Here is a 14,840-nt window from a genome sequence, read left to right on the forward strand (position 1 = left end):
CACCCTGATGTGACGGTCGGTCAAGCACACCTTCCTCAGCATGTCCATGACAGACCCGTGCACCATGGGAGAGGATTCTATCCCGGTCCACCACAGCCCGGCACGGCAACTGCTCTGCCCCAAGGGCGGGGGGGGGGGAGACGTTAGAAACGGCAGAGAGCTGTGAACACAGCCCCAGGACAACTGTCTCCACCTCCACCCGCCCCAGGAGGGCAGGCAACATCAGCAAAGACCCTTCCCCACCCCGGTTAGGATCGCTTCCTCCCCCCTTCCATCCCGGCACAGGGTATAGAAGCTTTGGACAGCACAGTGGCTCAGTGGTTAGCCCTGCTGCCTCACGGTGCTACTTGAATCTTTACAGATTACTGCAAGGGATAAAATTAAGTTGGTTTAAGGGTTTACCCTGTGTCGTAACACCCGCTGTTATCAAGGGACCTGTCAAATGTTTAAGTCTAACGTTGATCCCGCTCTCCATGTGCCCTATCTCTGCAGCCATTACATTTATATTCCTTGCTCTGTTCCACGACCCTGACGCACTCAGTACGGTAGGACCTAGCTGCACAGCACGCAGAACAAAACTTCTCACTGTAACGTGTGACAATAAGGCAGGGAACGCCGGGCTCCAGCTCACCGTCAGAAACTTGAAGCCCAGCGTCGAGATGATCCCAGCGATGAAGCCCACGATCATCGCGCCGTAAGGCATGATGGCCATTTCCCCGGCCGTACCCAAGGCCACGCCACCGGCCAGCGCCGCGTTCTGGATGTGCACCTGCCAGAGATGGACAAACCCCACGGTTAAAACACACTTCCCCCCCTCCCCAAACAGCTTCCCACCCTGCTCGAAAACCACCCCCCTGCGGTCTTCTTCCCCTCAGGGTACACTCCAGGTCAGAGGGGGTGGGGTAAGAACCTATGTAAACACGTCACGCCGCAATGGCAGCCTCCCACCAGGCAGCAGTGCTGCAGCGATCCCACCCACCCACCCCGGGTGACCTCCGCTCGACTGAGTCTGGGTTCCACAGCAGGTGTTTCGGTCAATATTCAATTCGGATAAATCCCGAAACGGGCAAAATCAGTTGGAAAATTAGGAATGTCAGAAGGGAAAGGGTAAGGACATGGTGGGGGGGGAAATCCCGCAGAGAGCTGCAACCCAAAAGGGTCCTCTGCGTGAAAGCTAGCACCGAGGGATAGCAGGGAATTGGGAAGGGCTCATGGAATGCTGGCACTGACTTCAAGGGGATAGGAATCGAGGAGTATGGAGGGTGGGGGTGGTCTGATTGTAACTGCCCAAGGTGTTGAGAAAACCACATCAGAGAAACCGTGAGCAGGTTTGGTCCTCCTGATCCAGGGAAAGGCATCATTTCATTAGAGGCAGTTATAGAGTCAAAGAGGTTAACGGCATGGATACAGACCCTTCGGTCCAACCCGTCCATGCCAACCAGATATCCCAACCCAATCCTCGTCTGGAGGGAATGCCTCATGAGTAAACATCAAGCAGGTTGGGGATTCTGCCCCTTGGCGTTTTTTGGTTCCCCCGCAGTGTGGAAACAGGCCCTGCGACCCAATGAGTTCACACAGACCCTTCGAAGAGTAACCCACTCAGACCCCATTTCCCTCTGACTGATGCACCGAACACTACAGGACAATTTCCCATGGCCAATCCACCCTGACCTGCACATCCCTGGGCACTATGGGACAATTTCCCATGGCCAACCCACCCTAACCTGCACATCCCTGGGCACTATAGGACAATTTCCCATGGCCAATCCACCCTAACCTGCACATCCCTGGGCACTATGGGACAATTTCCCATGGCCAACCCACCCTAACCTGCACATCCCTGGGCACTATAGGACAATTTCCCATGGCCAATCCACCCTAACCTGCACATCCCTGGGCACTATGGGACAATTTAGCATGGCCAATCCTCCTTAACCTGCACATCTTTGGACTGTGGGAGGAAACCGGAGCACCCGGAGGAAACCCACGCAGACACGGGGAGAATGTGCAAACTCCACACAGACAGTCGCCTGAGGCTGGAATTGAACCTGGGACCCTGGCGCTGTGAGGCAGCGGTGCTAACCACTGAGCCACCATGCTGCCTCACTTGAAGAATGAAATTGTTTTGCCAAACAAAACCCCACAAAACTGAGGTGTCTGCAATCCTTTGAACTCAAGACCATTAAAAGCACTCAAACCCAGGAGGACTGGAGATCGCAGTGGGTCAGGCAGCATCCATCGTGGAGAGAGAGAGAGAGAGAGAGAGAGAGAGAAAGAGAGAAAGAGAGGGGTTTGGGAGAGAGGGAGACAGAGAGAGAGACAAACAGAGAAAGGAGGGGGTAGATAGAGAGAGAGAGAGAGAGACAGAGATGGGAGGAGAGAGAGAGAGAGGATGGGGCAGAGAGTGGGAGAGAGGGAGACAGAGAGAGAGAGACAGAGAAAGGGGAGAGAGAGAGTGTTATAACGGAGAGTCTCACTCTGAGGGGCAGTGTGACAGAGAGAGAGAGAGAGTGTGTTATAATGGAGAGTATAACACCGAGGACCAGTGTGACAGAGAGAGAGAGTGATATAACGGAGAGTCTCACTCTGAGGGACAGTGTGACAGAGAGAGAGAGAGAGTGTGTTATAATGGAGAGATTCACACTGAGGGGCAGTGTGACACAGAGGGAGAGAGAGAGAGAGAGATGGGGGGGGAGAGAGAGAGAGGATGAGGAGAGAGAGAGAGAGAGAGGGAGTGGGAGAGAGGGAGAGAGAGAGAGAGAGACAGAGAAGGGGGAGAGAGAGAGTGTTATAATGGAGAGTCTCATACCGAAGGGCAGTGTGACACAGAGAGAGAGAGACAGAGAGAGAGAGACAGAGAGAGAGAGAGAGAGAGAGAGAGAGTTATAACGGAGAGTCTCACTCTGAGGGACAGTGTGACACACAGAGAGAGAGAGAGTGTGTTATAATGGAGAGTATAACACCGAGGGGCAGTGTGACAGAGAGAGAGAGAGAGACAGAAAGAGAGAGAGAGAGAGAGAGAGAGTGTGTGTTATAACGGAGAGTCTCACACTGAGGGTCAGTGTGACACAGAGTGAGTGAGAGAGAGATGGGGGGAGAGAGAGAGAGGATGAGGAGAGAGAGAGAGAGGGAGTGGGAGAGAGGGAGACAGAGAGAGAGAGACAGAGAAGGGGGGGGGAGAGAGAGTGTTATAACGGAGAGTCTCACACTGAGGGGCAGTGTGACAGAGCGAGCATTGTAACAGAGACTCTCACTCGGAGGGTGCTGTGAGACGGGGTACATACCATGTCCAACTTGCCCTCCTTGTTAACCAGACTGGAAATGGCGAAGGTGGCAAGGGTGCAGGCGGCCAGGGAGTAGTAGGTGTTGAGAGCGGTTCGATGCTGGGCACTGCCAAGATTGGTCACAGCTGAGTTGAAACTGGGCCAGAACATCCAAAGGTAAAGGGTTCCTGTGGGGAAGAGGGGAAACTAAGGAGGGTCTCTTCACAACCAGACTGTCCCAGGGTCAGTCAGTCAGTCACACAGAGACAGGGCCGCACTATCGAGGGGTCAGTCAGTCACACAGAGACAGGGCCGCACTATCGAGGGGTCAGTCAGTCACACAGAGACAGGGCCGCACTATCGAGGGGTCAGTCAGTCAGTCACACAGAGACAGGGCCGCAGTATCGAGGGGTCAGTCAGTCACACAGAGACAGGGCCGCACTATCGAGGGGTCAGTCAGTCACACAGAGACAGGGCCGCACTATCGAGGGGTCAGTCAGTCACACAGAGACAGGGCCGCACTATCGAGGGGTCAGTCAGTCACACAGAGACAGGGCCGCACTATCGAGGGGTCAGTCAGTCAGTCACACAGAGACAGGGCCGCAGTATCGAGGGGTCAGTCAGTCACACAGAGACAGGGCCGCACTATCGAGGGGTCAGTCAGTCACACAGAGACAGGGCCGCACTATCGAGGGGTCAGTCAGTCACACAGAAACAGGGCCACACTATCGAGGGGTCAGTCAGTCACACAGAGACAGGGCCGCACTATCGAGGGGTCAGTCAGTCAGTCACACAGAGACAGGGCCGCACTATCGAGGGGTCAGTCAGTCACACAGAAACAGGGCCGCACTATCGAGGGGTCAGTCAGTCAGTCACACAGTGACAGGGCCGCACTATCGAGGGGTCAGTCAGTCAGTCACACAGAGACAGGGCCGCACTATCGAGGGGTCAGTCAGTCAGTCACACAGAGACAGGGCCGCACTATTGAGGGGTCGGTCAGTCAGTCACACAGGGACAGGGCCGCACTATCGGGGGGTCAGTCAGTCACCCAGAGACAGGGCCGCACTATCGAGGGGTCAGTCAGTCACACAGAGACAGGGCCACACTATCGAGGGGTCAGTCAGTTACACAGAGACAGGGCCACACTATCGAGGGGTCAGTCAGTCAGTTACACAGAGACAGGGCCGCACTATCGAGGGGTCAGTCAGTCAGTCACACAGAGACAGGGCCGAATTACCGAGGGGTCAGTCAGTCAGTCACACAGGGACAGGGCCACACTATCGAGGGGTCAGTCAGTCAGTCACACAGAGACAGGGCCGCACTATCGAGGGTTCAGTCAGTCAGTCAGTCACACAGAGACAGGGCCACACTATCGAGGGGTCAGTCAGTCACACAGAGACAGGGCCGCACTATCGAGGGGTCAGTCAGTCACACAGAGACAGGGCCACACTATCGAGGGGTCAGTCAGTTAGTCACACAGGGACAGGGCCGCACTATCGAGGGGTCAGTCAGTCAGTCACACAGAAACAGGGCCGCACTATCGAGGGGTCAGTCAGTCAGTCACACAGAGACAGGGCCGCACTATCAAGGGGTCAGTCAGTCAGTCACACAGAGACAGGTCGGCACTATCGAGCGGTCAGTCAGTCAGTCACACAGAGACAGGGCCGCACTATCGAGGGGTCAGTCAGTTAGTCACACAGAGACAGGGCCGCACTATCGAGGGTTCAGTCAGTCAGTCACACAGAAACAGGGCCACACTATCAAGGGGTCAGTCAGTCAGTCACACAGAGACAGGTCGGCACTATCGAGCGGTCAGTCAGTCAGTCACACAGAGACAGGGCCGCACTATCGAGAGGCCAGTCAGTCAGTCACACAGAGACATGGCCACACTATCGAGGGGTCAGTCAGTCAGTCACACAGGGACAGGGTCACACTATCGAGCGGTCAGTCAGTCAGTCACACAGGGACAGGGCCGCACTATCGAGGGGTCAGTCAGTCATTCACACAGTGACAGGGCCGCACTATCGAGGGGTCAGTCAGTCAGTCACACAGAGACAGGGCCGCACTATCGAGGGGTCAGTCAGTCAGTCACACAGAGAAGGGCCACACTATCGAGGGGTCAGTCAGTCAGTCACACAGAGACAGGGCCACACTATCGAGGGGTCAGTCAGTCACACAGAGACAGGGCCGCACTATCGAGGGGTCAGTCAGTCACACAGAGACAGAGCCGCACTATCAAGGGGTCAGTCAGTCACACAGAGACAGGGCCGCACTATCGAGGGGTCAGTCAGTCAGACACACAGAGACAGGGCCGAATTACCGAGCGGTCAGTCAGTCAGTCACACAGAGACAGGGCCGCACTATCGAGGGGTCAGTCAGTCAGTCACACAGGGACAGGGCCGCACTATCGAGAGGTCATCAGTCAGTCACACAGAGACAGGGCGGCACTATCGAAGGATCAGTCAGTCACACAGAGACGGGGCCACACTATCGAGGGGTCAGTCAGTCACACAGGGACAGGGCCGCACTATCGAGAGGTCATCAGTCAGTCACACAGAGACAGGACCGCACTATCGAAGGATCAGTCAGTCAGTCACACAGAGACGGGGCCACACTATCGAGGGGTCAGTCAGTCACACAGAGACAGGGCCGCACTATCGAAGGGTCAGTCAGTCAGTCACACAGAGACAGGGCCACACTATCGAGGGGTCAGTCAGTCACACAGAGACAGGGCCACACTATCGAGGGGTCAGTCAGTCACGCAGAAACAGGGCCGCACTATCAAGGGGTCAGTCAGTCACACAGAGACAGGGCCGCACTATCGAGGGGTCAGTCAGTCACGCAGAAACAGGGCCACACTATCAAGGGGTCAGTCAGTCACACAGAGACAGGGCCACACTATCGAGGGGTCAGTCAGTCACACAGAGACAGGGCCGCACTATCGAGGGGTCAGTCAGTCACACAGAAACAGGGCCGCACTATCAAGGGGTCAGTCAGTCACACAGAGACAGGGCCACACTACCGAGGGGTCAGTCAGTCAGTCACACAGAGACAGGGCCGCACTATCAAGGGGTCAGTCAGTCACACAGGGACAGGGCCGCACTATCGAAGGATCAGTCAGTCAGTCGCACAGGGACAGGGCCACACTATCCAGGGGTCAGTCAGTCAGTCACACAGAGACAGGGCCGCACTATCGAGGGGTCAGTCAGTCACACAGAGACTGGGCCGCACTATCGAGGGGTCAGTCAGTCAGTCACACAGAGAAAGGGCCGCACTATCGAGGGGTCAGTCAGTTAGTCACACAGAGACAGGGCCACACTATCGAGGGATCAATCAGTCACACAGAGACAGGGCTGCACTATTGAGGGGTCAGTCAGTCACACAGAGACAGGGCCGCACTATCGAGCGGTCGGTCAGTCAGTCCCACAGAGACAGGGCCGCACTATCGAGGGGTCAGTCAGTCAGTCACACAGAGAGAGGGCCGCACTATTGAGGGGTCAGTCAGTCACACAGAGACAGGGCCGCACTATCGAGGGGTCAGTCAGTCACACAGGGACAGGGCCGCACTATCGAGGGGTCAGTCAGTCAGTCACACAGAGACAGGGCCGCACTATCGAGGGGTCAGTCAGTCACACAGAGACAGGGCCGCACTATCGAGGGGTCAGTCAGTCAGTCACACAGAGACAGGGCCACACTATTGAGGGGTCAGTTAGTCACACAGAGACAGGGCCGCACTATCGAGGGGTCAGTCAGTCACGCAGGGACAGGGCCGCACTATCGAGGGGTCAGTCAGTCAGTCACACAGAGACAGGGCCGCACTATCGAGGGGTCAGTCAGTCACACAGAGACAGGGCCGCACTATCGAGGGGTCAGTCAGTCAGTCACACAGAGACAGGGCCACACTATCGAGGGATCAACCAGTCACACAGAGACAGGGCCACACTATCGAGGGATCAATCAGTCACACAGAGACAGGGCCGCACTATCGAGGGGTCAGTCAGTCACACAGAGACAGGGCCGCACTATCGAGGGGTCAGTCAGTCACACAGAAACAGGGCCACACTACCGAGGGGTCAGTTAGTCAGTCACACAGAGACAGGGCCGCACTATCGAGGGGTCAGTCAGTCAGTCACACAGTGACAGGGCCACACTATCGAGGGGTCAGTCAGTCAGTCACACAGAGACAGGGCCGCACACTATCGAGGGGTCAGTCAGTCAGACACACAGAGACAGGGCCGCACTATCGAGGGGTCAGTCAGTCAGTCACACAGAGACGGGGCCACACTATCGAGGGGTCAGTCAGTCAGTCACACAGAGACAGGGCCCACTGTTGAGGGGTCAGTCAGTCAGTCACACAGAGACAGGGCCACACTATCGAGGGGTCAGTCAGTCAGTCACACAGAGACAGGGCCGCACTATCGAGGGGTCAGTCAGTCAGTCACACAGAGACATGGCCACACTATCGAGGGGTCAGTCTGTCAGTCACACAGGGACAGGGTCACACTATCGAGGGGTCAGTCAGTCAGTCACACAGTGACAGGGCCGCACTATCGAGGGGTCAGTCAGTCAGTCACACAGTGACAGGGCCGCACTATCGAGGGGTCAGTCAGTCAGTCACACAGAGACAGGGCCGCACTATCGAGGGGTCAGTCAGTCAGTCACACAGAGACAGGGCCACACTATCGAGGGGTCAGTCAGTCAGTCACACAGAGACAGGGCCGCACTATCGAGGGGTCAGTCAGTCAGTCACACAGAGACATGGCCACACTATCGAGGGGTCAGTCAGTCAGTCACACGGAGTCAGCTGCACGACTATGGCGTTTGAGTGTGACACGCATTTTGTGTGCATAGATGTGTCGACATGGAATCTCAGCCAAGTGCTGTGTTGATCCTGGAATGTGCTGCAGATCACAGCAATGAGCCTCCTCTTCCCCCCAAACCGCAATCCAATTGAAGAACCGGCTCCCGGACTCCAGGTTAAAGCAGGGCCCGTGCAGTGGCTGCCAAACGCCGTGAACAGCCAGGCACTCGGCTGGCCAGAATCACAGCGAGTCTGGATGCTGGTGGCGATGGGGGAATGTGCCCGCTCCATGCATGGGCAGGGTTTGGGGTGCCCTGGCATTAGGGGTTGCTCGTCACCGAGAGCTGTCGATGGTACACTCACCGATCATGGCGAAGATGTCCGAGTGGTAGACAGAACCCTCCCGCTCTCGGCTCTTGTCCAGCTGAGGCCGGTACAGCACCCGGGCGACGGTCAGCCCAAAGTACGCCCCAAAGGTGTGGATGGTCATCGAGCCCCCGGCATCTTTAATCTGGGAATAATCACAGACAGCTAGAGCAGAGCCACACTGAGGCTCACGCATTAACAACCCGCCCCACAGCAGCTACGAAGTTCACACCCACATCTGCAAAAGGGAGAGGGTTAGAGAGACTCACACTGAGGGGCAGTGTGACACAGAGAGAGAGAGAGAGAGAGAGTTATAACGGAGAGTCTCACACTGAGGGACAGTGTGTCAGACAGCGATAGATAGGGTTACAACAGAGAGTCTCACACTGAGGGACAGTGTGATAGAGAGAGAGAGAGAGAGAGTGAGAGTGGGATATAACATAGAATCTCACACTGAGGGACAGTGTGACACAGAGAGAGAGAGAGAGAGAGAGAGAGTGGGATATAACATAGAATCTCACACCGAGGGGCAGTGTGACACAGAGAGAGAGAGAGAGAGAGAGAGAGTGTTACCAAAAGAGAAAATGCTGGAAAATCTCAGCACGTCTGGCAGCATCTGTAAGGAGAGAAAAGAGCTGACGGTTCGGGCCTAACTGACCCTTTGTCAAAGCTCAGAGTGTTATAATGGTGTGTGTCACACTGAGGGACAGTGTGACAGACAAAGAGAGAGAGAGAGAGAGAGAGGGAGAGAGAGTGTGTGTTATAACGGAGAGTCTCACACTGAGAGGCAGCGTGACAGAGAGAAAGAGAGAGATGGAGAATGTGTTATAATGGAGAGTCTCACACCTAGGGTCAGTGTGACACAGAGAGTGTTAAAACAGAGAATCTCACACTGAGGGTCAGTGTGTCACAGAGAGAGACAGAGAGAGAAAGTGTGTGTTATAATGGAAAGTCTCACTGAGGGGCAGTGTGATACAGAGAGAGAGAGAGAGAAAGTGTGTTGTAATAGAGAATCTCACATTGAGGGGCAGTGTGACACAGAGAAAGAGTGTGTGTTATAACGGAGAGTCTCACTCTGAGGGGCAGTGTGATACACAGACAGAGACAGAGAGAGAGCGTTATAACAGAGTCTCATACCTCGGGTCAGTGTGACACAGAGAGAGACAGAGAGAGAGTGAGAGAGCGTTATAACAGAGTCTCATACCTCGGGTCAGTGTGACACAGAGAGAGAGAGAGAGAGCGTTATAACAGAGTCTCATACCTCGGGTCAGTGTGACACAGAGAGAGAGTGAGAGAGCGTTATAACAGAGTCTCATACCTCGGGTCAGTGTGACACAGAGAGAGAGTGAGAGAGCGTTATAACAGAGTCTCATACCTCGGGTCAGTGTGACACAGAGAGAGAGTGAGAGAGCGTTATAACAGAGTCTCATACCTCGGGTCAGTGTGACACAGAGAGAGAGTGAGAGAGCGTTATAACAGAGTCTCATACCTCGGGTCAGTGTGACACAGACAGTATTCGAGATATGATCGTGTGCTGAGGTTGGAATGTTTTGTTTTGAGTGGCTGTGATGTTCTTGCTGATTTTTCACAGGCTCTGGCGCTGGGAGAGGTTGATTTGGAGAATGATAGTGCCAGTCATGTTGCAGTGAGAGCGAGTGAGGGCTTGTTTTCATTGTTGTACACTTTGCTGAACACTGGCTCTGGTCTTACACACTGAACTGCAGCTTTCACAACAACCTAGCTGCCTGCCTCTAACTCGGAATCGAGAATTTAACACCCTGCTCCCTCCAGGCTCCCCTCCCATTGCCATACTGCCCCTCCCTCTATTCTACCCCCCCCCTCCACAACGCTCTTTCGTATTTCTCACATCTCCCCTTCAGTCCCCAGTCCACACTTTACACATTTCCATTCTCTCCTCCTCTCCTGTTCTTCATTTCTCTCTCCCTAAATATCAATCCCACTTCCCTCCCTCATTCCCATTTCCCCTTCCCCCCCTCCCTCCCCATTTCCCCTTCCCCTCTCTCTCCCTCCCCATTTCCCCTTCCCCCTCTCTCCCCTCCCCATTTCCCCTTCCCCTCTCTCCCTCCTCCATTCCTCTTTCCCTCTCTCCCCTCCTCCATTCCCCTTCCCCACCTTCTCCATTTCCCTTCCTCACTCTCTCCCCTCCTCCATTCCCCTTCCTCTCTCTCTCTCTCTCTCTCTCCTCCTCCAATTCCCCCTCCCCCGATTTCTCCTCCCACCCCAGATGAGGTCGGATCAGAGGTAGGCCATTCGGCCTGTTCGAGTCTGCTACTTACTGACAATCTTCCACTCACCTGGCTCCTCCATAACTCTCCCAATCCACCATTGCTTCATTTCCCATCACACCCCCTTGTCGTCTTCCCTTCTCTCCCCCCCAGCACCCCTTCCCCACCCCGCACCCCACCGGCTGATCTTCCTCCTCTCTATCTTCCTTCCTCTTCCCCACTCCCATCTCCATCTGGGGTCTCCCGCGATGCCCAATGAAGTTGAATAGCTGTATAGAGTAACCACAGTTGAAACTCAGCAAGGGAGGGCCAGTGGGAGGGGATGTGGGGTCATTGGGGAGTGGGGTAGAGTGGACATTGGGGGAAGCTGGGGGAGGGGTGAGGACACTGCGAGGGGAGGGCTGGTTGGGTTACCCAGCAATGGATGCCACCTGCACTGGTCCCAAGGCAAGGAGTGGGCTATTCGTCTGCGGGAACCGTCAACCTTTGGACATGACGCTCGCTCAGCTCTGGCCCGTATTTCTGGAGCTGGGCATCTCACCTGTAACACTGAAAGCAGGATGTACTCATTGATGGAGAACAGGGCAGACTCGAACATGGTCATGATCAGTAACTGGGCAGGGCTGGTCTTCCCCAGCAGAGCTCCGAACGAGATCAGGACAGAGCCGGTGCAGAAGTCGGCATTGATCATGCTGGAAGAACACACAGCGCAAGGCGGTCAGTCACTCACCGGACCCTGAGCCCACCCGAACACCAGACGGTGTCGAGGGAGCCCCCAGTGGGTCTAAGGCAGGGATGACATGCTCAAAACCACTGGGCAGGAACACAATCAGAGGCCTCACCAGCTTCACTCGTCCTTCCTCCCTCCTTTGCTCTATCCCCCTTAACTTCCCCCGAATTCCCCAACCCTCCCTCCCAGCTCACTCCATTGCTACCCATCATCCCCTTCAACTCGCCATCCTCCGTGACTGCCCTCCCGTTCCTTTTCCTGACAGGTCCTCGGTCCCCTCCCCTACCCCTCACATTTCCCCAACTCCCCTCGCCTCCGTCCCCATGAACCACCTCCTCCCATTCCCCCCGACATCTTCCAAACCCTCCCCTCACCTCCAAACCCTGCCCCCTTCCCCATCCAAGCCACTCCTTCCACTCACCTCCCACCACCCCCTCCCCTCCCCCCAAATCTTCCCCTCCCATCAACCCCTTCCAAACCCTCCCCTCCACCCCCTACCCCTTCCAAACCCTCTCCTCCACCCACTCCCCTACCTCCAAATCCTCCCCTCCCATCAACCCCTTCCAAACCCTCCCCTCCACTCCCTCCCCCTTCCAAACCCTCCCCTCCACCCACTCCCCTACCTCCAAATCCTCCCCTCCCATCAACCCCTTCCAAACCCTCCCCTCCATCCCCTCTCACCCCCAAAATCTTCCCCTCCGATCCACACCATCCCCTCTCACCTCCAAAATCTTCCCCTCCGATCCACACCGTCCCCTCTCACCTCCAAAACCTTCCCCTCCGATCCACACCGTCCCCTCTCACCCCCAAATCTTCCCCTCCGATCCACAACGTCCCCTTTCACCCCCAAACCTTCCCCTCCGATCCACACCGTCCCCTCTCACACCTCAAAACCTTCCCCTCCGATCCACACCGTCCCCTCTCACCCCCAAATCTTCCCCTCCGATCCACACCGTCCCCTTTCGCCCCCAAACCTTCCCCTCCGATCCACACCATCCCCTCTCACCCCCAAACCTTCCCCTCCGATCCACACTGACCCCTCTCACCCCCAAAACCTTCCCCTCCGATCCACACTGTCCCCTCTCACCCCCAAACCTTCCCCTCCGATCCACACCGTCCCCTCTCACGCCTCAAAACCTTCCCCTCCGATCCACACCGTCCCCTCTCACCCCCAAATCTTCCCCTCCGATCCACACCGTCCCCTTTCGCCCCCAAACCTTCCCCTCCGATCCACACCATCCCCTCTCACCCCCAAACCTTCCCCTCCGATCCACACTGACCCCTCTCACCCCCAAAACCTTCCCCTCCGATCCACACCGTCCCCTTTCGCCCCCCAAACCTTCCCCTCCGATCCACACCATCCCCTCTCACCCCAAACCTTCCCCTCCGATCCACACCGTCCCCTCTCACACCCAAACCTTCCCCTCCGATCCACACCGTCCCCTCTCACCCCAAAACCTTCCCCTCCGATCCACACCGTCCCCTCTCACCCCCAAACCTTCCCCTCCGATCCACACCGTCCCCTCTCACCCCCAAATCTTCCCCTCTGATCCACACCGTCCCCTCTCACCCCCAAATTCTTCCCCTCTGATCCACACCGTCTCCTCTCACCCCCAAACCTTCCCCTCCAATCCACACCGTCCCCTCTCACCCCCAAATTCTTCCCCTCTGATCCACACCGTCCCCTCTCACCTCCAAAACCTTCCCCTCCGATCCACACCGGCCCCTCTCACCCCCAAATTCTTCCCCTCTGATCCACACCGTACCCTCTCACCCCCAAACCTTCCCCTCCGATCCACACCGTCCCCTCTCACCCCCAAATTCTTCCCCTCTGATCCACACCGTCCCCTCTCACCCCCAAAACCTTCCCCTCCGATCCACACCGTCCCCTTTCACCCCTCAAAACCTTCCCCTCCGATCCACACCGACCCCTCTCACCCCCAAAACCTTCCCCTCCGATCCACACCGACCCCTCTCACCCCCAAACCTTCCCCTCCGATCCACACCGACCCCTCTCACCCCCAAAACCTTCCCCTCCGATCCACACCGGCCCCTCTCACCCCCAAATATTCCCCTCCGATCCACACCGTCCCCTCTCACCCCCAAACCTTCCCCTCCGATCCACACCATCCCCTCTCACCTCCAAAACCTTCCCCTCCGATCCACACCGTCCCCTCTCACCCCCAAATTCTTCCCCTCTGATCCACACCGTCCCCTCTCACCCCCAAAACCTTCCCCTCCGATCCACACCGACCCCTCTCACCCCAAAACCTTCCCCTCCGATCCACACCGACCCCTCTCACCCCCAAACCTTCCCCTCCGATCCACACCGACCCCTCTCACCCCCAAAACCTTCCCCTCCGATCCACACCGTCCCCTCTCACCCCCAAATCTTCCCCTCCGATTCACACCGTCCCCTCTCACCCCCAAACCTTCCCCTCCGATCCACACCATCCCCTCTCACCTCCAAAACCTTCCCCTCCGATCCACACCGACCCCTCTCACCCCCAAAACCTTCCCCTCCGATCCACACCGACCCCTCTCACCCCCAAATCTTCCCCTCCGATCCACACCGACCCCTCTCACCCCCAAAACCTTCCCCTCCGATCCACACCGGCCCCTCTCACCTCCAAAACCTTCCCCTCCGATCCACACCATCCCCTCTCACCCCTCAAAACCTTCCCCTCCGATCCACACCGTCCCCTCTCACCCCTCAAAACCTTCCCCTCCGATCCACACCGTCCCCTCTCACCCCTCAAAACCTTCCCCTCCGATCCACACCGTCCCCTCTCACCTCCAAAATCTTCCCCTCCGATCCACACCATCCCCTCTCACCCCCAAAACCTTCCCCTCCGATCCACACCGTCCCCTCTCACCTCCAAACCTTCCCCTCCGATCCACACCATCCCCTCTCACCCCTCAAAACCTTCCCCTCCAATACACACCATCCCCTCTCACCCCCAAACCTTCCCCTCCGATCCACACCGTCCCCTCTCGCCCACAAAATCTTCCCCTCTGATCCACACCGTCCCCTCTCACCTCCAAAACCTTCCCCTCCGATCCACACCCACCCCTCTCGCTCCCAAACCTTCCCCTCCGATCCACACCCACCCCTCTCACCCCCAAACCTTCCCCTCCGATCCACACCGTCCCCTCTCACACCCAAACCTTTCCCTCCGATCCACACCGTCCCCTCTCACCCCCAAATCTTCCCCTCCGATCCACACCGTCCCCTCTCACCCCTCAAAACCTTCCCCTCCGATCCACACCGTCCCCTCTCACCTCCAAAATCTTCCCCTCCGATCCACACCATCCCCTCTCACCCCCAAAACCTTCCCCTCCGATCCACACCGTCCCCTCTCACCTCCAAACCTTCCCCTCCGATCCACACCATCCCCTCTCACCCCTCAAAACCTTCCCCTCCAATACACACC

At 56.8% G+C, this 14,840-nt stretch overlaps 1 protein-coding gene across 2 annotated transcripts in view; it reads right to left on the bottom strand.

Annotated features, from left to right (window-relative positions):
• The window catches only part of rhbg (Rh family B glycoprotein), a 31,382-nt gene that overhangs the window by 10,560 nt on the left and 5,982 nt on the right, over positions 1-14,840 (bottom strand). For both annotated transcript variants that reach the window (XM_060820717.1, XM_060820719.1), the window contains exons 3-6: positions 11,218-11,368; positions 8,428-8,575; positions 3,285-3,451; positions 632-769 (exon numbers count right to left, since the gene is read on the bottom strand). In XM_060820717.1, coding sequence (XP_060676700.1) covers positions 632-769; positions 3,285-3,451; positions 8,428-8,575; positions 11,218-11,368 — 604 coding nt within the window. The remainder of the gene's footprint in view (positions 1-631; positions 770-3,284; positions 3,452-8,427; positions 8,576-11,217; positions 11,369-14,840) is intronic.

Source organism: Hemiscyllium ocellatum, chromosome 50, assembly GCF_020745735.1.
Source record: "Hemiscyllium ocellatum isolate sHemOce1 chromosome 50, sHemOce1.pat.X.cur, whole genome shotgun sequence".
Taxonomy (NCBI): domain Eukaryota; kingdom Metazoa; phylum Chordata; class Chondrichthyes; order Orectolobiformes; family Hemiscylliidae; genus Hemiscyllium; species Hemiscyllium ocellatum.